The sequence below is a fragment of the Meriones unguiculatus genome, chromosome 1 (assembly GCF_030254825.1).
Source record: "Meriones unguiculatus strain TT.TT164.6M chromosome 1, Bangor_MerUng_6.1, whole genome shotgun sequence".
NCBI classification, from domain to species: domain Eukaryota; kingdom Metazoa; phylum Chordata; class Mammalia; order Rodentia; family Muridae; genus Meriones; species Meriones unguiculatus.
In genome coordinates this window covers 184,211,310-184,236,042 of record NC_083349.1, presented here as the reverse complement: position 1 = coordinate 184,236,042, position 24,733 = coordinate 184,211,310, and the positions used below count along the sequence as shown (strand labels likewise).

The window sequence follows — 24,733 nt, the reverse complement described above, 5'->3', positions numbered from 1 at the left end:
CCTGATCACATTTTACAGGTGACTCGGCATACTCAGAGCTCCCTGAGTGTACTAGCTGGTGAGTTCCTCTGCCAAATTGAAACTACTCTGTCTGACCCAGCTTCCACGCCCTCTACCACAACGCAACCATCTTGGGAGGTATTAATAACACCAGTGATCTCTAAGCAACAAGGAGTTTCATATTTATTATTATTTGGCACCTGCCTCAAAGAAACAACAAAGGGATCAGTGAGACGGCACACTGAGTAAAGGAACGTGTCACCAAACCTGAGTTCTGTCCTTGGGACCCACATGGAGAAAACTAACCTTCACATTCCTGCCATGGCATGCCCCACCCCATATCAATAGGTTAAAACGTAATTTAATCATCTAAAGAGAATTAGATGGATATAGTCAAACCCATTTTATAGTCAGGTAGCCGTAGGTTCATTGATGTGAGAAGACTTTAGTCCTGTGTGATGTGCACAGCAGCAAGTGTTTGACTCAGCTCTGGGCCCCGGTTCTCCTTGTCCACTGTGACTGATAGAAAGGATTGGCTGGGATCAGCTCCCCTTCCTTGCAGTTGCTGTTCTTCTTCTGCTTAACATCTCTCCCCTTCTCTGTTTTCCCCACGAAGATGCCAACTCATCGGAGGCTGCTGCTCCGATCTCGTAAAACATCGTTTTGTCTCTCCTCACCCAGCTTGTCCCTGTGTCACACAGCACTACCTGGCCTGGCTTTTTGTTTGTTTGTTTCTGTTTTTTTGTGTTTTAACTGCTTTTGCAGTTCAATCATAAGTTCCATGAGGACACTGTCACCCACCTCCTGGCTTTATGGATGGGTACCCATGAAACAGCCTCTTGTAGGAAGGATGTGTCAGTCATGGCAATGTCAGTTCTGTCCCTGGAGTTCTTTTGGCTCTGGGATGAGCTCCAGGGTAAATGTTGCTTCTAGGCCCATATGTACTCACCCTCTTTTTATCTGGCATGGCCATTTTTGACACTCTATCTATCCCCCAGCTTTTCCATTGATGCTTTCTAAATGTATCGGGGTAGGTGATGTCACCATAATGCACAGGAGTAGCCCTGTGGTTTATGCACATTTGAGTTGCTTTGAATGCAAACCGGACATCATACCGAACGAAGGTAGCAATGAACAGCATACGCGCAGTAAGCAGGCAGAGACTGTCTTATTGATTAACAGATGAGGCCTCTATTATCGATCAAAGCTTGGCGAGGAAATTTATCACTTTTAATTTCAGGGCTGCCAAATATTTCTGCCTCTGAGCCAGCCATTACAGAGACAATTTAATGTACAGCCTTCTTAGAAGAGGGGATTTCGTCTGGTGGACTCTGCTCTGGTCTTAGATCCTCACCCTGGAGAGTCTGGGGTGCCAGGGTTTCTGGGGGAGGTGTGGAAGGAATAGTAGGGCTTCATGAATGGGAGCCAGCAGTGGGAGCCCTCATCTGTGGTTCCAAGTGGAACAGGGAGTCTGACCCAGAGTCCCTGGAGGAGAGGGACTTTTCACACACTTAATATGGTGCTGTGAGCTTCAAAGGGATGTGGCTTAATATGGTGACTTCGGCAAGTGCGGAGTGAGGGGGACACTGAAGGCTACCAGATGTGGTTAGGTAGAGAAGGAGGAAGTGGTCTTTTAGTAGCCAGTGCTTGCTGGTCTGTTGTTTATCTTCATCTGAACCCTGGGTGGTGGTGCACATTTGCCCTTCATTTCCTCCCTCGCTCCTTCCTTTCTCTGCTCATCTGCCATGAAAGTGAGATGCTTCCTACAGCCCCATTGATGGCTGTTTCTAAAAACCTCTCCACGCCACATCCCTTTGAAGCTCACAGCACTATTGGGTTCCTAACTCGATTACGACTGCAGGGCTCCAAAGCAATGGCTGAGCCCATGAGGTGCCCGCCCCTCCCAGCCATCTTCAGGGAGCTATGAGAACAGACACAACCAAAGAGAATCAGATCCCTCGCAAATCCACCGAAAATCATTGATGGTTAATGATTCAGGCCAAGGGGAAGTTGCTCATTGTGAGGGAGCTGGGACTCCATCCAGCCCCAGCTTCCCCACCCTGACCCTTTCTGCCTTTTGAAGCATTTCCTGTGTGCTCCCTCCCCTGGAACATAGATGAAAGTGGTCTTAGCTGTCACCTCGGAACACACAGACACCGCTTTGCCATTATCCCCATAGAAGTTTTTTTTGGCTTCGTTTTCAAAGCTTTGTAAGCCATGGGCCAGGTGCTTGGCCTGAGGAGATCCTGTGGCTCTCTGAGATACCCGGAGGTTGTCTGTCGTCCTCCTTCTGCCTCCAGGTAAAACTCAGTCCCAGTCACCTGAGGCAGATGCCTATAATTAATTTGAAGTCTCTTCAGCAATTTTATATCTGCCCTGGAGTGCTTTCCCTCCCATTTATTCAGACAACTCTGTACCAAACACAGACTAGGGCACATACAGCCTGTTCGTTACTGGGAGTACAGGTGCCCAATGAGGCTGGGGTTGTTGGTGCTCTACAGTCCTCGTACTTGTCATTGACAAGAACTGTTCCTTGCTGCTTAAGCTTCTGTATTTTGATTCTTATTTTTTAAGGCACAGATTTCCAGACTTACTCACTTGTAGCCCCTGGCTAACCTGGAACTCACCATGTAGCCCAGGCTGGTCTTGAGCTTATGATGCTTCTGCTTCATTTTCCTGAGTGCTGGCTTTACAAATGGGCACACACAGTCATGTCCATCCTCAATTAAAAAAAAAAAAAGTACTGGAACCATTTTTCCAAATACAATTTGACATGAAACCCTGATACATAAAATGGGTAACTGGATTTGGTTTTGTTGTTGGAGGGGAGTGAGACACTTGCTTCTTTATCTATCAGGCTTCTTTGCAGATGGAAGCCCTAGGAAGCTGAAGATAAGGAGGATTAAGAGTTCTGAAGCCAGGCTGCTGAGCTGCACATCTGTGGCTGCCCTCTGTTCTGTGTTAGAGCTGGCACATCCTTAACCTCTCTGAGCTTGTGGGCATTCATCTGCTAAGTAGAGGGCGGTAGTGGTGCAGACTCCAGATGTTATTGTTAGGACGTGATGAAGTAATGCGCATTCAGCATTTAGCATCGTCCCTGGTGTGCAGTGAATCTGTGGGGAATCCTAGGTGGATTGAAAATAGCTGTAGGGGCTACAAATGTGCAAAACAGTTACCTGGCTCTCACAAGGTATCGCTAAGACTCTTGGACACACATAAAGGAAGAGCTTGGACACATTGAGCATTACAGAGCAGATCGGAAGGGTCAGAGCAGTGGCAGCTGGAGGGCAAGACCTTGGCACATGGCCTTGAACATGAAAAATATGGAATAAACAAGAGTGAGACCAGGACAGAAACACAAGGGGAGTTGGCACTGCCTAAAGAAGGTGCTAAGGGACAGTCTGGCTATGGAGTTGTTTGGCTTGCTTGGTCAGGTTACCAAAGACCCTGAGGTAAAAAGAAGGAATTGAGAACTAGTACAAACTGCAGATCTCTTACATAAAGAAGTGCGAGGAAATATATAGTCTAAAAGGGAGGATCAGACAATATAAACCCAGCCTTGAATCTTCCAGTGTTTCAGGACTCATACTGCAAAGGTCAGGTCAGGTAAGGATTATCCCCACACAGTGGAACCATGCATACATGAAGACATTCTGAAGAAGAAGCACTAAGACTTGAGATTGGTGACCCTTCGATAAGATGCAGAAAACTACTGAGCCTGTGGAGTGATGGGTCCCACTGATACAGTGACACTTTGGGGTTGAGCTTTGTAAGGATGGCTCTTGCTGGCTCTTAGAATATTGATGGAGTTGAGGTCGTCATAGGCGCCCACCATGAGTGAGGCAGATATAGCTGTACACAAGATGATAATGGTTTCTCAGAGAGTCAGGCTCACAGGGTGTTGTGGCAACAGAAAGATGAGTCACCGTGCCCAGTTGTGAAGGCACAGGTATCAGGGATGACTGGGGATTGAGGACATGAGGGATCCAGAGAGGCAGGGGAGGTGTGGAAGAATGGGCAGTAATGAGGAGGAAGGCAGCCCCTTCAGGGACTCACTGAAGCTCACCCTGGCTAGAGGAGAGTTAGGTGGAAAACAAAGCATGAAAGAGTATGCCAACAAGAGCTGGTTGCATCCTAGAAGGAGTTTTGAGATAATCTTCAAAGTACTGCAAATTTTTGCAGGATGTTAGGTGGTCAGATTCAAGGGGTAGTTTAGAGGTCACCAGTGAGCTAAATTTGCACACACTGAGGGTGTGTATCTAAGTAGTGTATGCTTCTTCATGAATCATGAGGCAGCGACGGCGCATGTCCCTCCTTGTTGGTATCTGCTTTGCTCCTTCCTGTCTACCCATCCAGCGGAGCTGGCCTTTCATTTTCATGGGGCATCTTACCTAGACTCTGTCTTAGTCACGCTGGTTTCATTTCTTCTCCTCAGGGAGACCTGAATGGGTGGTCACCTATTCAGGTCTGGGCTAGCTCCTGGAGCTGTGGATTATCTCTGAGTCAGAATCTTCACAGGTATCCTGGCTGCTCCCCTAGTACCCAGGACACTTCCCACTCTCTAATGTTAACCGTCTCTTTTTTTTCAGCGGGCGCCAAAGCCTTTGTGTGTGATCAGTGTGGTGCCCAGTTCTCAAAGGAAGATGCCCTGGAGACACACAGACAGACCCATACTGGTGAGTGTCCCTGATTCCATTTTCCAGATTATGCAGCAATATAGTACGAAAGAGGTCAGGGGATTTGGTGACATCCTCTTCCTGGGAAATACATCATCATGCCTGGGGTCTTTGTGGAAGGGAATGGGCATGTGTAGATTCCTGTCCATGGGGCCAGGCGAGCATTACAGACAGGACAGTTCCCCCATGAGAACAGCCCTTCTGAGTTAGGTCAAGATTCTGTCTGTGACAAGCCATTGAGCTTCCATCTTCTCAAGGGGTCTTGTGTGCTCTTGCTAAGGCCGTAAGGAGTCTATGGTGTTGCCTAAACTCTTGTAGCTAATGGTCGGAAACTCTTCACACACCTTCTGGTGAGATTCAGAAGCCCTGGTATAGGCACAGTGGCTGATTCTCCCTCTGTAAGAGGTTGAGTCACCATCTCTGACACATCCATCTACACACCGGGCTGTATTGGAACAATATTAACTGACAGAGATAGAGCTCTATCCTGTTCAATAGTGCTGATTGCACCGCAACAGCACCAGCATCATTTCATCACAATGATTGGCAGCCCCATTGCCATGATGACAAAGTTCACACTGGTTGGTTGCTTTCCATGATCTCTCTTGGCTCGCTTTTCAGGAACCCTGTAAAGTAAACGGTGGGGTGGTGGGGGTGCAAATCTCAGATCAAAAATGAAGAAAAGGATTCTTAAAAGTGGGTGGAGGCTTGCCAAAGTCAGGAGCAGGAGTAAGTTTGATAGTTGAGAGGTTGGAAGGCCCCGGTTTCATCCTGACTGGGGCAGTCCCTAAATGGAACTGTGGATTAATTACATACTTAGCCTCTTTTCATGTGGGTTTCCTAATCGATTAGGAAAGTGGAGCAATGACAATATGGATCCCCACAAACAGCGCATTGTGGAGATTAAACAAAATATTTTACCTGAGGTGCTTTGCTGGGTGTTTGGCTCATTACAAGTATTTAATGGACAGTAGTTGATTTTGATACAATGTAACAAATATGTATTGCAGTGTGTCCAGGTTGCCGGAGGAATTTAGGATATGGTAGCACATGAGACAGACGATTCTGATTCTCATGGGACTGAGATTGCTGGCTGCTGGGACATAGTATGAGTTACAAGCATATGATACAATGAAAAGTTAAAGTGAGTGCAGAAAAAAGAAAAAAGTAAAGTAGATGAATGGGAGAGAATGAGAGGAAGAAACATGGTATTTTGGATAAAGTGGTTAGGGGAAAAGGTGACTTACATCTGAGCAGAAGCCTGAAGTAAGGGGTGAGCCACTCAGATGCTCCTGGGAGGAGCACCTGGGCAGCGGGACTTGAACTTGGAAAGGTCTCAGGGCCAGGTGAAGCCTTGTAAGTTCAGAAGGGCAGCGTGCAGAATGGAGAGCCAAGTGGACAGTGAGCATAGAACGAAGGCAGGTCCCTCAGCCCTAGAATCTGGGCTTTATTCCGTATTTCTGAAGGGCATGTTAGTTCCTTGTCTCATTTTATCACTGTGATAAAGCTCTTGACAAAAGCAGCGTAGGGGCAGAAGTGTTTATTTTGGCTTACTGTTTGAGGTTACAAGTCTGTCATGTCCCTCCTCAGCTAAAACTCAGTGGAAACAGATGCTCCGACAGGCCAACAAGTGTGTCTCCCAGGTGATTTCACATCCAGTCATGCTGACACGGAAGATTAACTGTCACAAGGAGAGGGGAAGGATTTGCAAATCGTGTGTGAAATTTATAGCTAGGAAATATAAAGAGCTCCCTTACAACCTGAAAACACAATACTAATAGCTAAAGAAGAAAGCAAGTAAAGGCAATGTCGCCTAACTCCAAAGATAGACATAGCCAAAGAATACATAAAAAGATGCTCCATGCTTTTTGCCATCAGGGAGATGCAGATCAAACCGCAATGAGATACCACTCAGCCCATCAGGATGTGGCTCTCTAAGAAGACAGATAGTGGCAAGCATTGCTGAGGATATGGAAAAACCAAAACCCTCATATGTTACCAGTGGGAGGGTAGAGGGAGGCACAGCCGCTTTGGAGAACTGCCTGGAAGCTTTTGAAAGGTTTAAACATAGAATCACCCGATTACACAGCAGTTTTGCTCCTTCCTGTCCACCAAAAGAGATGAAAACGTGTGTCCATGCAGAAACTTGACTGTGAATATCCGTGTATCCAGTCAAGAGGAAGTAACCTAGTGTCAGTCAATTAGCAGATAAACAAAATATTAGATATACATGGTCAGTGAATACGGTTTAGTTGTGAAAAAGATTGAAGTAGTGATATATGCTGCAGCATGGCTGAACCTTAAAAGCATTTGTTGAAAGAAACCAGACACAAAAGTCCATGTGTTATGTAGCCTTCGTTCATACGTAAAGTCCAGAATGGGCAAATCTGTACAAACCCGGAGGATATTAGCAGGTGTCAGAGACTGCAGGTGTTGAGAACAAGTAGGGTTTGACTGCTAAAGGATCCAACATTTCTTTTGGCAGAGACAGACATGTTCTATAGTTGACTGTGGTGATGATGATGCAATACATTAAAGTCCGTTAAACTGTATACTTTGGAAGTATAGCTATGCAGCATGCCATGTGTTTCGTAGCTTTTAAAGTTGGGTGAAGGTGTATGTGTGTGCATAGGTAATCTGTCGCTGACAGGAAGACTAACATTGTCAGCCACATCATGTATTCTTATAGATAAATTACAGACATAGGTATGTAAGTGTAGGTGGATGTACACAAACACAAACTGTATAGAGAAGGGGGAAGATTGTCCATTGGCAGGGTCTTCAGGGGACCTTTGGAGAGTCTGTCCAGGGCCTCCTGCTTGCTGTGTCCGCACTCCACCAGTGAGCGACATCCCCACCCTCCATTGCAGGATTTTGAGTGTCAGCGATTTCACTTGATTTGTAAGTATGGAAGAGCACGATGGAACTTGCGTTGGGAGTTCACCAGAGAGAATGTCCCAGCTGTTAGTTGCTACATGAGACACTGCTTCAGCAGCCCCTTAGAAAAACCAAGTGTTTTGAGGGTTGGTGGCTCAGCTGGGTGGTTTACAGTTGGACTTGTGGCTGCCATTGGGCGATAGCCGGGGCGCGGGCACCCTCTGAAAAGTCCACTGGGGTGTGTATCATGGTGACTGTTCTGCCCGCACATCTGACTTAGAACTCCTCCAGCATGACCTGTCACAGCAGAGCAGCCTCTGACTGTTTTAACTGAAGACCTAAGACCTCAGGCTGCGGAAGTCAGGAAGCACATGATACCAGCCCCATTAGTGCTGGGAAAACAACTAGAAACATACATTCTCTGCTCTATTTTACTGTTTAAAATTGTCACAGGTCATCCCCACATTTAAAGGAGTAGAAACCTAGACTTCCCCTCTCAGTGGGGAAAGTGGTGAGAACCTATAGGGAAAGAGAACTTGGTGACAGCCATCTTGGAGACAATCAACTGTAGTGCCTGGAAGGGACAGAGGAAGATTAGGTTGGATTCTGGTGCCATTTTCTTGTTGCTAGACCACGCAGACTCAGGAATCCCACTCCAGGAATTCTGACCTGGGGTAACTGAGGGGAATTTTGAATGAGCTCTGTCATGTAGCTTTGATGAAAGAAGATGTGAGCTCCATTTGTGTGAGAAATAAGGACTCAAGAGCCAGAGTTGGGACTCAGTTGGCAGAGTGCTTACTAGCAGCATGAATCTCTGGGTCCCATGCCCAGCCAGCACTGCATGATCTTCACAGAACGTGAAGATCTCAAGCATCTCTGGAGGTGGAGGCAGGTGGGTCAGAAGTTCAGGATCATGTTCAGCTATATACTGAATCTGAGGCCAGCCTGGGGTACATGAGGCCCTGTCCCATCCCCTCTCCCCACCACAGGCGCACGCACTCGAGCACACACACACACACACACACACACACACACACACACACACACACGAGGACTCAGGAGAGGGGGTTCCAGAGGAATATGGAAAATAATGCTGGCTGGGTGTGGTTGTACACACCTTTAATCCCAGCACTTGGGAAGCAGAGTCAGGTGGATCACTGTGAGTTTAAGGCCAGCCTGGTCTACAAAGTAAGCTTCAGGACATAGAGAGACCCTGACTCAAAAAAATAAAATTAAATTAAAAAATAAAGGAAAAGGAGAAAGAGAGAGAAGAGAAAATAATACGAAAGCCCCTGGAGACAGACATGCCAAGTGAGGTGGCAGGTGTCACCAGAGAACTAATGGGAGAACAGAGACGAGGTCTGGAGAGGGGAAGGAAAAGAGACCCTGGGGAGAGTAAACTACTGCTCATGTCACGTGATGCTTCTGCTACATCCGTTTATAAATAGCCTCAGCTGACCAATTGTACAGATGAGAAGGTGGAGGCCTAGAAGGTACCCAGCAGGAAGTACAGGGCTGAAACCTGATCCTCCTCCAATTTCAGTGCCCTTCCCATGACTCCCCAGCTGCCTGCACTATGGCATGCCTCTTCTGTCAGCCTGTGGGCTAAAGAGGTTAGGGAGAGCCTGTGCTGTCTTTAACTCATGGCCCTGTCTGCCGCTCCTCGTGACCCAGTTCACAAAGAATTCCCAACACCCCAGTACCCACAGCTTTATCTCGGGGTAGGATATAATTTCCCTGATTCAGATCGGCCTGAGCATCCCCTGGCCAAGGGTTCCACTTGAGGAGGAAGCAGCTAAGAGGGGATACTACATAGGCTGGGAGATACAATGTCTTGAAGATTGTTACTGTAGTAGAAAATGGCTTCAGTTCCAGTGTAAGCTAAGCAGATGGTCCCATCACCTCTCCCCGCCCCCCCCCCCCCTTTGACTCCACTTAGCCTGGATTTCTGTCCTGGTGCACATGACACCTCCCCTAACCCCCCCCCAACCCTGAGATCTCCATGGGCTCAGGCTGGCACTTCAGGGAGGACATCCTTATGGCAGGGCTGGGCTCCGGCTTTGTTGTCACATTCTGGTTTTCTGTTTGGGTACAGCAAAGACTTTGAGGAGATAAACAGAGATCATTTTACACCTTTTATATTATGACAGATACATACTGCAAAACACTGCTGCTTCCAAAATGTTTGGGTTGCAGAGCAGCAAGGAATTAACCGCTAGGCAGCTCCCGAGAGGCTCATACTTCATTTACACATCAGAAGTTTTTTTTTTCTTTTTTCTTTTTTTACCCTATTCAGTCAAACCAGAGTGAGAAAAACACATGTATGTAATGCACATTCAAATGCATAACCAAAGCATCTCCTGGGTTTAGTAGCAGGACCATCTTAAATTAATAAGTAGTTCTTTAAGTCCAGATAAACTGATAAATACCATTAATGGCTTAATTTATACTCTGGGTTTGAAATTTGACACACGGACACTATCTTGGCTCAGGAAACACAAGTGGTTTTGTGCCCGAGGTTTTAATGACCAATCAGTAATATAAATTGCTACATCACTGAGCAGAAATAGCCTCTCCTTGTCATTTGATCTGGAAACTTCTCCGGCCAGGCAGCAGTTAATAAATTTAAAAATAATTACCCTCTTTATTCAAAGTCAAACTAATTAGGAGTGGGTTTTACAAATCATAATGTTGTTCAAGCCACTGTACATTCGCTCTTGAGACTTGAACAGGCCTCGGGGCAACAGACAGTACTGGATGGTGGTAATGAGAGGGCAGAGGAGCTGTCTCTGCTGCTGGAATTAGAGGAGTATCTGGAATAGTCTCGTCATGTCCCAGGGAGAAGGCAGGAAGTGTCAGTGAGGAGCCCATGAAGATTCACACGTGGGAACCTTCAGTTCTGGGCATCCCTGTGGAACTCTGAGCAGCTGCCTACTGTGTGTATGAGAGAGTTGGGGTCAAGGCTGATCTGTGTGGGAGCCAGGCTGAGAGTCACAGAGTCAAGGAGCAGGAGTGGACACAGGCATGCATGCTCATGACCATTAAGGGAGAATCAACATAGTAGAGGCAGAGGGATGGGTTGGATGACCTCTGGAAAAAAGTGCTTTCTTAGCAAGTATGTGTTCTAATGAAGTGGCGTAGGCTTAGATAGCACACTACAGAGGAAAGGGACTCCTGAGTACATGAAGCCTCAGAACTTGGGATCTGGTGTCACACAGTCTTAGCTTTGTCATTTATAAATTTTACCATCTTGGTTGGATTGTCTTAACTTTATGTCACAGTTTGCTCAGCATACTATCAGGACGATGTGGTTATTGGTGTCTAAGGATTTGATCTGATAATCTACAAAAGCACTCTACCTAGGCCTTGCATGGAGCTTGTGCTCAGGAAATGATAGAGGTGGAATAAGGTTCCAAATCTTCTTAGAGATTAAGAGCCTCACCTCCTCAGTTGGTAGTGAGAGGAAGAGCCATGTCCGTAGTGATGATGATACAGGAACTAACTACACTCAGCTGCTTAGAAAAGTTCACTACGGAAGTTCTAGCATTCTACCCCTGCCCTCCAGCCAAGAGATCATCTCCAACATGTCCGCCAAGTCTACAACCATGAGAGCAGTAATGATGAAACCTTCTAGTCTCTTTACCCTAAAACAGAAGGGGGTCCTTTGCGTAATTGCCCTCCAGTGCCCACTCTGTAAGTGCACTTGAGAGGAATAAGAGCGCAACAGGTTCTATGCTTTGAACAAATTCATGTGGCAGGTTTGGTAGATGGGAAGAACCCTGAGTCTGGAATTTCCAGAGCTGCCTTTGCCCTGCCATATCTGAACGAGACTGAGCTGATGCTTAACGGGAGCCATGGTTAAGCAGGTGTTCTAGCCTCAAACAGTACCAGGTGTGTCCCTTACAGCCTCTTAGGGGAGGCCAGAGTAATGCCTTTGACGACTCAGGAGGGTGACAGTTTTCTGGTGAGATCTCACAGTTTCTATCTCAGATCCCTACATGTTCTGAATCTCCAGCCTTCTCAGAGGACTTTCCACCTTGCCCAGCCTTCTCCCATAACAAATGGCAGAAAGAGGCAGACAAGATGACTATGGTCATTCCTAAGTTTTGCCTCCCTGGGTACAGGGAACTAGGTTGAATTAGACTGTGAACCTGTCCCAGAGAGGTTTTAGTCTCTTCTCCTTCTATAACCCACTCCAGAAGGTCCTCCAAGTTGACAGTCTCACTTTCTGTCAACCAGAAGAGGTTGTCCAGCTATTTTTCCCTGTGGTTCCTTCATTCATTTACTCTCTGAGCTTTGGAGTGTTATACCTAGGACACACCAGGCGCTTTGTGGATGTTGTAACTCATAATGGTGAATAAAACTTGGCTCCTACCTTCCTGTAGGCCACAGTGCTTGGGAGACATGAGCAAGCAAGTTGAAGTTGGCCTTAGGTATGGATACTTGAAGAGCTGGCCTTCATGGGTACTTAGTAGCTTTAGCTGTGTTAACTCCTCATGACTAAGGCAGGCATTATTTCTCCCTCATTTTTGGTGGAGAACACTGAAACCTAGGGTGTTAGGCAACACCAGTTCAGGACAGAGCTACAACGAGTGTCTTGTGGTTCTGTGCCCCCGAATCCCTTCTTTAAGCATTGTCTTCTCTTCCTGCGGGACCTGGGCATTGAATCTGATATGCAGATTAAGAACTTAAAACCCGTGCTTGGAGAAGATAGTCAGTTAAGAGCAAAAAATGTCCAAAGTAGAATTAGGATTCAAATGATTTCATTTTCAGCTCAAATTTCTCTCCCCTTTGACTACAAAATAAGGACTTTCTTTGATTGGCCTAGAAAAAAAAATTGTTTAGTTTCCACATTGCTGTGTGACGGGAAGCCACTCAACTAAACTCAGCGTTTAGACGCTTCTTTTCACGGCTTTTAAAACTGGCTTCAGGCAGGTCTGTCAGTCCAGAAGCCATGGACACACCCAGCAACAAGGGCTGTGCTGTGGATTCCACCTTTCTCTTCCAACTGGTAAGACAGTTGTTCAAAGGACCTTCCTGTTTTAGGGCAAAGGAGACTAGAAGGTTCTATCACTTGCTTTTCTCATTATTGTAACCGAGCCTAACAAGAAGCACTTCAATGGCAGGAAGGGCTGATTCTGGTTTACAGTTGGAAGGCAGAAAGTCCATCATGGTGGCAGGAATGTACAGCTGGGACCCTTCACTTCTGACATCTTGGTGAAATAGGAAGCAGAAATAGGAGAAAGAGGTATTCACCTGTTTTCTCTCTCTCTCTCTCTCTCTCTCTCTCTCTCTCTCTCTCTCTCTCTCGCACACACACACACACACACACACACACACAATTTTTTTTCAACCAGAGACTCCTTCCCAGAGGATGTTGCTACCCATATTCAGGGTGGAACTTTCTTCTTCAGTTGATCCTCTCTAAAATCACCTTCAAAGATATGCCCGGAGGTGTGTCTCCTGAGTTATTCCAGTCCATTCAAATTGACAGTTGAGATTAGCCATCCCAGAGGCATATACATGCCCAACAGCTGTTTGACTCCTTGGGCAATGCAAACTCTGTCCCCAGCTCTGATGTTGGCATCCTGCCTCTCCTGGCTCATGTCTCGCCTTTGATATTGTCAGTGACACTTTAAAAAAGAGTGAGACATGCCCTTGACTCTGATCTGCAGGTGGGAAAGGGAGCCCTTGTTTGAAGGGCTCCTTGTGGAGGCTGCCTGTGGGAGGAGTGCAGAAGTAACTGACAGGTAGAGTCAAAGATTTAAAGGGTAAACACCGACGAGATCTCTGCCAGCCAGCCTTGTCCATCTGCTGACCTGGGCCTAGCTAGAAGGACACGTTGGACATCTAAAAGTCACATCACGGTGATGAGATCCAGGCTTCAAGCACTGTCTCGTCTCCCATGGCCCAACCCCAGAGGAAACGGGAGAGAGAAGACTATGCAGATGATCAGAAATAACCTTGATCTCCCTGATACTTTACATGAAATAAAAAAAATTAAAAAAAAAAAGCAAGAGAGGGCCTCAGGCCCCTGCCCAAGGTGGAAGGTAGCGGGGAGGGCAGGACAGTGAGTCATCAGACGGACAGGCAGACTCCATGCTATTTGGCAGGATCTCACCATTGAAAGCATAATAGCATTTGACTTTTATAAATATCAGAGGTGATTCGTATAGCGTTTCACATGGTGTGCCAAGGAATTTAACACGAGGAAGCTCAAACCCCAGAATGGCCACAGAACGTCATAGGCACTCTGGGAGGGAGGGTCATGTGCTGCTGTTTGTACAGTCAGTGCCCCAGCATAGATTTACTCTTGACCTAATTTCATGCTGTTACTATAAAGGCATGCTTGGTGCCTAATATAGAGTTTTATTTTCCAAGCACAGATCTCGCAGTTCTGCGGAAGCTGCCTGCTGTAGAGTGGGGAGGGGCAACCCAGCTGTCACTTGCTGGTTTATACAAATCGCCTTCCCTTTTCCCTGTCTACTCCCAGGATCCCTCCAGCCAGCTTCTGGAGGTACCCCTCAGTGCTGATTTTCAAGTTGGCATTAGTGTTCATTTTTAGAGCGGTTTTAGGCTTGAAGCAAAATTGCTTAAAAGGAACAGAGACTTGCAAGGAAGCCCTTGTCCTCACACATGCAGGGCTCTCCGTCCTGTCAGTGTCGGACAGTGCCATGGCTCATTTGTTACCTCAGTGAACCTTACATGCATTGAGCATGCCACTCTATTGCCTGTAGCTGGCATTTGGTTCAGTCTTGGTATGGGCTTAGAGCAGTATGTAATCACACACACACACACATACACACACACACTCACACACACACACACACACACACACCATACGGAATAATTTCACTGCCCTGAAAATGCTTTTGTTTCCCCTTTCATCTCCCCAATTAAAGAGATGCTTTAATTTACATTATGTGTATGTGGTGTTCTGGGGGGCGGGGTGTGTACTTGGGATGGCACGTGTCTGAGGAAGCCGAACTATGTCAGATCCACTGGAGCTGAAGTAAAAGGCAGATGTGGGTGCTGGGAACTGAACTTTGGTCTGCTGCAAGAGCGATGCATGGTCTTAACTGCCTCACCAACTCTCTAGCCCTACACCCAATACTTAATTTTTTTTTCCTTTCTTCTTGTCAAAGATTGTTATTTTGAATGTGTGACCCTGGAGGTTGAAGCTATGGGCTTGTGCATGCTCTACCACTGAGCTACATTCCCAGACCCTGGTACTGGGAACTCAAGTGGTCAGGCTCATGCAGCAAATACTTGTACCTGACAAGCCATCTTGACAGTCTCCTTTTCTCCTCTCTTTCTCTCCATCCCTTTGTTACTTCCCTCATTTAGCCCACACTCGTCTCAAACTCCCTATGTTAGCTGAGGCTGGCCTTCAACTTCAGATCTCTCCTGCCTCTGCCTCCCCAGTGCTAGCCTTGCAGGTATACACAGCCACACTTGGATCCCCATGCTGTTCGTGTGAAGCATTCCTTCCTTGAGCAGTGTTTGAGCAAATCAGTGGTGTCTGATTGTCTGGGGATTGGTGAAAAGACTTGACACCAAGACAGGTTAGAGAAGACTCAAGCTTCCGGAGTTATCTTCTTGAACACGCACTTTCTGCCAGACATTATGCTGGGGCCCTGGGGTAGGGGAGTGGCAGTGGGCAGGACCCACATGGGCCTCATTGATCCTCACCTTCTACCATAGAAAAAATTATGTTGGACACTATTGTCAGCATAGAGGGAGGCAGCATGGTACTTGAAAGGGACAATAACTTGGAGAAAGGAGAACTGGATTTTTATCCCATTTCTGCCACAAACAGGCCTTATGATCTAGGAAAAAAAGTGCTTCATTTCTTTGATTCTCACATGTATGGTGGGGGAACTGTGCAAGAAAAAAAATCACTGTTTAGGGATTGTGTGATCCAGGACAGAGCCTAAGATCTGATCTTGTATCAACAGTGTGGATTTCTCTCAGCCTATCTTCATATTGGAGAACTATGATTAGAAATATGTTGGTGACACCGGGGGTATATCCCAGTTTGTAGAATGTGCAAAGCCCTGGGCTCAGTCCTCAAGATTGCATGAATTGTTCATGGCAGTACATGCCTGCAATCCCGGCTGTTGGAGGTAGAATGGTCAGATGTTCAAGGTCACCTTCAGAAATATGGTGAGTTTGGGACCAGCCTGGTCTACAGAGACAGACAGATAGACAGACAGATGATAGATGGGTGGGTGGGGATTAATAGAGAGCAGCATGTGTCTTAGTGGTGGTGGCTGCTTCTACTTTGAGATACGCAGCTTCTTTCCCTCAACTCTAGCCTATGTTTCCTTTGCTTTATTTCAAAGCTTCCTTCATAGGAGTCTAAAACAAAGACCTTTGGCCACTTAAGAACTGCTCTAAGAGCTAAAGGGGAACTGAAGCATTCGCCCTCTCTGGGTTTTTAGGTCATCTTCAGCACAGGTGCACGCCTGAGGAGGGTGATCACAGGTCCCAAGAAGTTTCAGTGATACGACTGATCAAGTGGTACAGCCACATGCAGGTGGAGCTCCGATGGTGGATAAATTGTAGCGGAGACTTCCTGTGTCCTTTTTGCCCAGAGTTTCTATTCGGAGTGCCCCGCCGTCAGAGTTCCTGTGGCCAGCCTTAGTCCCTCACACGGTCCCTCTGTCCCTTCCCCATTGCCACTTTCTGCTCTTGTTCTTTGCTTTCTGATCCCTCCCCTTTTCCCAGAGTCACCCCTGCTGCCTACTGACAGAAAGGAGTTAATAAAAACCTATGTGTAACTGAAACTTGAAAAGCCATAAATCGCCTTGTTTTTTCTAGAATGTTGGTAGCGTTTTGATTTAATAGTTGGACAAACACAAGGGCCTATTTTATTCAGAGTTTACAGGCCTCAAGGCTGTTATTCCTCCAAATTTAATAGCATCGAAATTGCAGGGTTCGCTATAATTTGCCTATCGCTCGCTGCTCCACCATTGATGTTTATTGTCAGCGGGATGGAATCTCAATCCGACTCACTTAGATAACATGTCTGTTAAACATTTAGATAATTGTACAATCATTAACTTGTCACATTATTTTAGAGATTCAAAACAGAGGCAGGGTAAGTAGAGGTACCCAAAGGGAGTGGAGGTGGGGGGAGGATGAGGAAGAGGGAACCTCTTTGGAGTTAGATAACCAGAGATGAGAGAATTGATTGCGAGCGCGGCTGTGTCGTCCAAGGTGTCTGAGTTATGGAGGTGTGGGCTGAAGGGAAAAGCTTATGTTTTTTTCCTTTAGGTCACCTTCTTAACCATACTACCAGGCTAGTTAGGCTGCTGTTTGCTGACCTCTGGGACAGGGTGGCAAAGGCTCAGAAATCTTTGACGCTCTGTGCCCAACTTTGGCTTTTACGAACCTAGGACTTACTGCTCCGGCTTTGTTCAAAAAAACTGAACATGAGATTATTTGTAACTACAAAGCATTATGAATAAACCACATGGTCACAGAATCTGTTAACTGAGATGCCTGACCTGGAATGATGTCTCTGATGTTTTGAAGTTCTTTTTTTTTTTTTTTTAAATCAGATTTTAAAATAAAATTGCAAGAGGGCTGGGGGATGGCTCGGTCTGTATAGTGCTTGCTGCGTACACATGAGAAGGTCTGAGTTAGGGGACTCTAAGCACATAAAAATCTGGGTTAAAATAAACAGACCCCACCCTGTAATAGTCTGTAATGCTCTATTGATATTAACAGAGACTATTTTTAGAAACAGGATTAGAGGGTATTTTACTTTCTGTTTTTCTGTGTTTTAGTAATTATTGTGATTAAAAATTTGCTAGTTAGATAATGCTAAAACCTTCATGTCACCTTATAAGTTAGCAAAACTTCGTGCTTACATCTCATTCTTCCCAAGGAGGGAGATTTCTAAGAGGAAAATTTGAGACAAGATGAAGGATATTCACACCCAGCCACCTTAAAAAGTGCCTCAGTTCCCTCACTGTGAAGACAGACAGATGCCAAATGGAGAACTTAGCAACCTGGCATAATCCTGTGCTGGTCTCTAGAGGTTACGGGTTATGGGAATAACCACAGGAATAATAATAGGACAGTAAGATGGGAATGCATAAGTGCTCCTTGGAAATAATGGGGTCCATACCTTCTGGTCTGAGAAGATCCTGGGGCAGGAAGTATGTGACTGTAAGTCTTTCTGGCTTTGCATAGACTGCCATGTCTGGCATCCCCAGAGCCTACACTGTGACTGGGACAAGAACAGACCCACTGTTTCCTGAAACAACCTACGTGTTATCCAGACAACGTAGAAGAATAGGGGAAAATACAAGTTTAAAACAAAACAAAAACCTTCATGGCTTGGCATTTCCCCCACTGTATTATAGATAACGCCAGTATTTGGGGGTAAGAGGATAAACAATATAAATATCTTATAGGTTATAAACTAAATAATGTATATATTTAGAAAAACAACTTAAATATTTCATATGATGCAGTGTAGATTCCTGCTTAAATGATGAACCTGGCTGCTGAGGCCAGAATGGAGGGCAGCAGGGATGTGATAAAAGAATGAGAGACTGGAACTTGGTGAAAGATAGTCAGCTATTGCTAAACTGGAACCCAAGTAAGTTGGGAGTTTTGAATTTTTCCTTCAGCTGTGTCTTAAACATCTGATACACTTAGTTTCTAATATGGAAGAGAAGCAAACAATGGGATAATAAGGAGAATTTCTTTTCTAAGATTTACTCGTGTGTGTGTGTGTGTGTGTGTGTGAACATCATGTCTGTGCTGTGTGCCTGTAGAAGACAAAAGAGGCCGCTGGAGCTGCTGGACCTGGGGTTACAGGCAGCTGTGAGCTCCTGACATGGGGACCGGAACCAGACACTACTCCTCCAGAAAAGCAACAAGTATTCTTAACTGCTGAGCCATCCCCCCTATCTCTAAGAATTTGTTCTCAAAGAGCAGTTTCAACCAAAGGGAATTGAAAAACGTGCACCCACACAAAAACTTACAGGTGATTGTTCATAACAGCAGCAGCGTCATAGTTCAGAGGTGGAAACTGTCCAACTTTTTTATCAGTGGTAAATACATTATGGTGTATCCATAAAACAGAATAAGATTCACCCATAAAAAGAGTGAAATATACATACATGCTATGTGAGAGAGGTGCAAATGAAAGAATGCAGATGGGAAAGGCTATTTGCTGTGAGATTCCGTTTATTTGAAATGTGCAGAATAGGGAAGGCCAGAGAGAGAATAGGTTACTGAATTGCCAGGGGCTGGAGAGAAGAGAATAGAGGAGTGGTTGATGACTAAATGGCTATGAGTCTTCTTGAGAGAGGATGAAAACACACTGGAATTAGTGGTGGTGATGGCTTTCAGCTTTGCTGAATTTATTAAGAACCACTAATAGGGTGAAATTTTGGAATCTGTGATTTACATCTCAACGAAGGGCAGATTTTGTGTGTGTGTGTGTGTGTGTGTGTGTGTGTGTGTGTGTGAATTACACCCAAACTAAAAGAAAAGTCATCTTCAAGTGTGTCTTTTAAAGAGAGCTTAACCCCACATTGCTCCTATATCACAGAAGTGTCTAGACAGGTAGTACTTTTTATATAGTGACCCTTAGGAAATACTGGAGACTGGCCATTTTTTTGGAGACAGCAGTGGGAGAGCAAGGTGGCTCAGGGGTGTCTCTTTGCTGTCCCCTTTTCTCTATCTTCATAAATAAGAAAGGTGTGCCTTTGTGTTGGTACAACATTCAGAAAGTCAGGAGACCAGGCAGTTGTGTGCTGGCTAGATCTGGAGCAGAAAAGCCACCCTGTGTCTGGTCTTGGGGGATTCACTTGTCAAGGACAGGACATAACACTACTGGCCTAGTGGCTCGTACAGAGAATGAATCCTGTCAATGATATGTGTTCAGTGTGGGAGAAATTAGAAAACACACAGAAACTAAAGGGAGTCCCACCTACCTGCTTCTTTGCATCCTTTTTTTTTTTTTTTTTTTTTTTTTTTTTAGCACCAATAGGAAAGGCATGCTGCTTTGTAACCAGCCTGTGGCTTGGTGGCCATTTTAATGGCTTCCTCGTATTCACCCTGCCCCATTCATTTTCTTCTGTAAGCCCAGTGCTCCTTGCATAGACAGGGAGGGGCCAGAGTCCCATCCAAATGCTGTTTCTGTGGAAGCAGTGGGCAGCAGACCCAGCTATTACCTCGTACCTACCTCAGCAGCTGTCAACAAGACAGAGCTGGGCAAGGTAGCAGCGCTGATACGGCTGTTCACCAGCTGTCCCAAGCACACTCGGGATGCTGGGAACACATCTCGTTCCCACCTTCAATCTTCCTTGAAGCTGTTTCCTTTGGTTTTCTTCAGCTTTGCAAATGGTCACTGGCCCTGGGCAGGGTTTAGGCAGGTAATGTATGTCTTCTCCTCACTTAACAAATGACACTGCCTCAAGGCTGGGCAAATGGGGGGAAATCCAAGCATCAATTTATTTGCCAGGCTAAAATCTGTAGTTAAGTAGCAAAATTAAGTATCCCCATATACACTCAGGACCAACTAGGAAAAATTTCCTAGAGTTGATGAACTCCAGGCAGGTGGGGATGGGGGTATAGCAAAAGGCTTTTGTTCTAGAATGGTGTACGTGTGTGTGTGTGTGTGTGTGTGTGTGTTAGGAAAAGTTACCTCACAAAGGGATTGTGGGTTTGGGTCAGACAAAATGTTTTCTGTCCCTACCAGGAGAAGATCCATTACAGATTGGAAATGACTTTGTCTCTAAGAGCCCGTTGTCAGATGGGCTATGCCTTCCCTTCAGCCAAACAAATATAAAATGCTTCCAGCCTCTGCCTCGATTTTCTATTACTGTTTCACGGGACTCCAGAGAGTTTTAAGATAGCAATTTGATTAAGCTTCTGGGAAAGATTCTATCAGATAACATTCTTTTTCTGCAGGTAGAGAGAATGTATTGGAGTATTAAGTATGTCTTAAAGGTAATTATCTTTTCCATATTCATTTTAGTTACAGGAATTGGAAAGGGGGGCCTTGCATCTGCAAGTTGCCCCTTGGGCCACAGAATCACTGTGACTCCCCTCTGGGGAAACATAGCAAAATATTTTTGACAAATGAGTAAGCACCATGTGTTTTTGAATTTGAAATGGCTCAGAAGTCCTCTGCCTCCAGAGAGCTGGTCTTAAAGGTGAGGACTTGGCACTGACCTTGTCTGACTCTGAAGCTTATGGAATGTTCCTGGATGTCCAGAGGGGCTTTGGCTGTTATTCGGAAAGAAGACTTGCCTCATTAAAGGGCATCACAGTCCTGCCTGCCGGAAATTACCATGTGTATATACCTGGCCCAGCTTTCAGGTGTACTCAATTGAGAGATGTCAGAGGTCCTAGGAGTCTAAAGTCTCTATATTCCTAAATCACAGAACCAGATCAAGGGATCTTAGAATATGTGCCTCTGAGCCTCAGAGGTGGTCAGTAATCATGATCACACAGCAAGTCAGACAGACACACTATGTGCTTATGACAGAAATCCTTGTTCTTAGAGCACTTCTATTGTCTGTTAGTGTACACAACTTTGTACAACCACAAGAAAAACAAAAACAACAACAACAACAAAAATCTGTCCTTTCCTGCAATGGCCAGGGCAGGAAATTATGTCCTGAGAACCATCTGTCTTGGCTATTTTTTTGTCAACGTGCCACAAGCTAGAGTCATTTGTGAAGAGGCTACCTCAATTAAGAAAATGTTTCTATCAGACTGGCCTGTGGGCAAGCCTGAGGGGTGTTTTCTTGATTAATGTGTGAGAACCCAGCTCACTGTGGATAAAGCTAGTTGTTGGCTGATCGTCCAGAATTATATAAGGAAGCAAGCTGAGCAAACTATGAAGAGCAAACTAGTAAGAAATATTTCTCTGTGGGCTCTGTACCAGCTCCTACTTCCAGGTTCTTACCTTGACTTCCTTTGATGATGGACTATGATGTGGAAGTGTAAACCCTTTCTTCCCCAAGTTGTTTCTAATTGTGGTGTTTTATAATGCAGTAGAAACTCTAAGGCATCCTCCATAGTAGTTTTGAAGAATGAGGGTCTTCAAAAGAGAGCCTTAAGAGCTATGAGGGCCTGCAGAGACCCATACGATGCTTGGCGTTGATACTGCGCAGCTCCATGAAAGCCACTCTGTCCATTAGCTGTAGTTCTAAGTACTTTGCATTTCCTCAAAATAGGAAAGCCAGGCTCCAACCCCAGACAACCTCACCCTCAGAAAGCTAACCATTGCTATGGAGAAAAGCACACACTTATGTCTGAAACAATACTCCACAACATTGATTGGATGTGATGCATGCTCTAGGGATTGGTGGTGATACTTTCTGTGGTGCCCCGGTTTGCCTGCAATCCTTCTTGCAGTGGCCAGAAACCCATAATTCTTACATGCAACAGTCCCCTTGTTTTTTCCCAGAATATGCTCTATCATTTATTTGTCTGAAGCTTAAAAGGAACCCAGATTAGAAAGTTTACCACTTAGACTCCATCTGGTGCACTTGCTTGCACAATGACCTTTGAATGCCTGCTTGTAGAGGTTGATGGCTGTGGAAGAGAAGATGTGAAGTTGGTGGGTATGTGGCACCACAGGCTGAGTTCCAGATATAAGGAACATTGGCTTCCATAGTGTATGCTTCCTCTTGTATCTTTGAAGGACCTGTGTTCTTCAAAGCCTCCCTTCCCCTGTCTTATCCCAAGTACCTGTTAGAATCTTGTGAGGGGAGCCAGCAAGATGGCTCAGTAGGTAAAGTTCTTGTCCCAGAATCCATGTAAAAGGGTAGAAGACACACAGCTTGTCCACGCATGCATTGCACACATACTGATGATTGCTGCTGCTGCTGCTGCTGATGATCATGATAAAGAGTCTTGTGAGGGAATTTCATGAGAAAACATACCAAGCCAGGACTTCCATGTCTCCCCAGTGAAATCAAGATCTCCACTTAGAGTCCAAATGATGCCGATCTTCAGAGGTACTTAGGAGATTCTTAGTTGTCACCAGAGCTCAGAACTCCTGAGAGGGATAAGATCAGACTTTATTGTGTGGCCTGGGAAGTGTCCTCTGCCCCGTTTAGTTCTGGACCCCATAGTTTGTCACACTGTAGTGCACCTACCCAGAATACTTGCTCCTGTTTCTACCCTGGGAGTTGAGGGTGATACCTGGACCACTTGGCATGATACCCCTTCTGCTGTCTTATTTCAGGTAGTCACTCCATAGAGATTTGCTGTGTAGCTGACAAAGACAGTGAATCATGCTTCCTCATTAGAAGACTCTTCTGTCTGCATCCAGATTTCTACTTCCTTGCCAGGTGTAAGGCCTTGGCTAAGTCACTCAACCCTCATGAATCTCTTTAAGGGATCTTTAAAGGAGAAATTGGGACACATAAGTCAGGGGAGTAAAGTGCTTGCTGTGCCAGCAGGAGGACCTGAGTGGGATTCTCAGCATCTGAGTGAAATCCAGACATCACTGGGGAGGCAGAGACAGGAAAATTCCTCAGGCTTGATGGACACCTTCTCTAGCTGAATGGGTGAATCCTTTGGGACTTTATCTCAAAAAATAAAGCGGAGAACAACTGAGGAAGATTCCCCGTGTTGACTTCTGACCCCCCCCATGCATGTACACTATGCATACATATGTCCTTATACTACCATGTCCTAGCATGGTAGCACAGACAGAGGCGTGCACGCGCTTGCACACACACACACACAAGACACACTCTAGACACACACAAACATACACACATATACAAATAGGATACTTGGAGCACATACACTGAACTTTAAAGAGAGAGAGAGATGGGAGGAGCAAAATTACCTCCAAACAAAGTATACTGTTGGTGAGTGATAAAAGAACTCAGGTTTGAAGTGGTGACCATGCTCTCCTCTCAGGATCCACGGGGGCTTTGGCTTCCGTGTGCTCTGTCATGCTAGTGCCCTCCATATGCCCTCCCATCCCAACCCCCTGGTCCTATTCTTTCCTGTGGCTTGCTTCCTGCACCTGCCACGGTCTGCCCCTGCACATAGGATGAATGCGGTACAAAGGCAAATCCAGCCGCTATTATGTTCTGAATGGTGGAGAAAATAATGAGGGAAATGGGCTGAGCCATTCAGTACTGAAGAACCCAGTGTCAGGTGGTAGGCAGAAGTTAGGAGGAGAGGTTTCCTAGGATTGTGACCCTCTGTCATCTGAATGGGTGCATGAGGCAGACCCTATGCCCGCTGGTAGGTTGAGTCCTAGAAGGAAGGGATTGATCACACTTGTAGCAGACTCAGTTTGAGCGGCAAACACTGGCACCTGGCTGGCCTTCCAGGCTCTGGCAAACATGATAAAAGGAGTGGCCAGAGGCGCTCTCTGGATGGCGTACAGGGTGAGTGTAGAAAGAGTGAGCACACAACCCTAATGGTGTGAGCAGGCAGGGCTGAATTAGGCTATGCTCACACTGAATTTTTCCCCTTACCCTCCCCCCCTGCTTAGGGTAAACATATTTTACTGGCCATCACTTGGGGTGTGGACCTTTGTGTGCCTGTGTGTGCAGGCTTTCACTAATCCCCTTCCTTGGTTTTTGAGGTTAGGAGTGTCTGGGATTTGCAGAGGGAGGAAGGGTATAAAAGGGCAAGGCAGGAGACCCCGGTGCCTGGATTCAGCCTCCCACATTCCGGAGATCCCCAGAGGCCCCTCTCCCCAGACCCTTCAGCTCCGAAAGCCATTGTGCTCCCTTCTGCCCTCTGACCCCGAGGCTCTGGGAAGCAGCAGGTTGTTGACACATGGACAATCATTTCTTGCAAAGCACAGGCCTCCCCTCTCTCCTTCCCTCCCCAGCTCTGCTCGCACGCTCTCTTCTCTGCCTTGGGGTGGTGACTTTCTCCAACCAGGAAGGCAAGAGAAGCTGGAGAGGAGGGAAATTATCAGAGAGGGAAAGATGGAAGGACCCCGTACTTCAGGTCCCCCAAATATCTTCTCAGTTGTCTCAAGAGGTCTCTTTCTGTAGTCAACCAATGGAGAAAGATTGAGTCCCCTCTACAGCCCCTCAGATCCTAGTAGTATGTGACATGAACGGGAAATGGCTCAGAGGGAGCCTTTCTTTTGTAAGTCTTACGTGAGGTACTCTACATTTCTTCAAGAAGGATCTCTCTATGTCTGTCCTCTGCAGTCA

At 46.0% G+C, this 24,733-nt stretch overlaps 1 protein-coding gene across 4 annotated transcripts in view; it reads left to right on the top strand.

Annotated features, from left to right (window-relative positions):
• The window catches only part of Zbtb16 (zinc finger and BTB domain containing 16), a 180,912-nt gene that overhangs the window by 113,088 nt on the left and 43,091 nt on the right, over positions 1-24,733 (top strand). For 3 of the 4 annotated variants that reach the window (XM_060373310.1, XM_060373313.1, XM_060373316.1), the window contains one exon: positions 4,590-4,676. In XM_060373310.1, the coding sequence (XP_060229293.1) occupies positions 4,590-4,676 (87 nt within the window). Of the gene's footprint in view, positions 1-4,589; positions 4,677-15,997; positions 16,323-24,733 lie in introns of those variants that run through there. The other variant, XM_060373319.1, reaches the window with a different exon arrangement.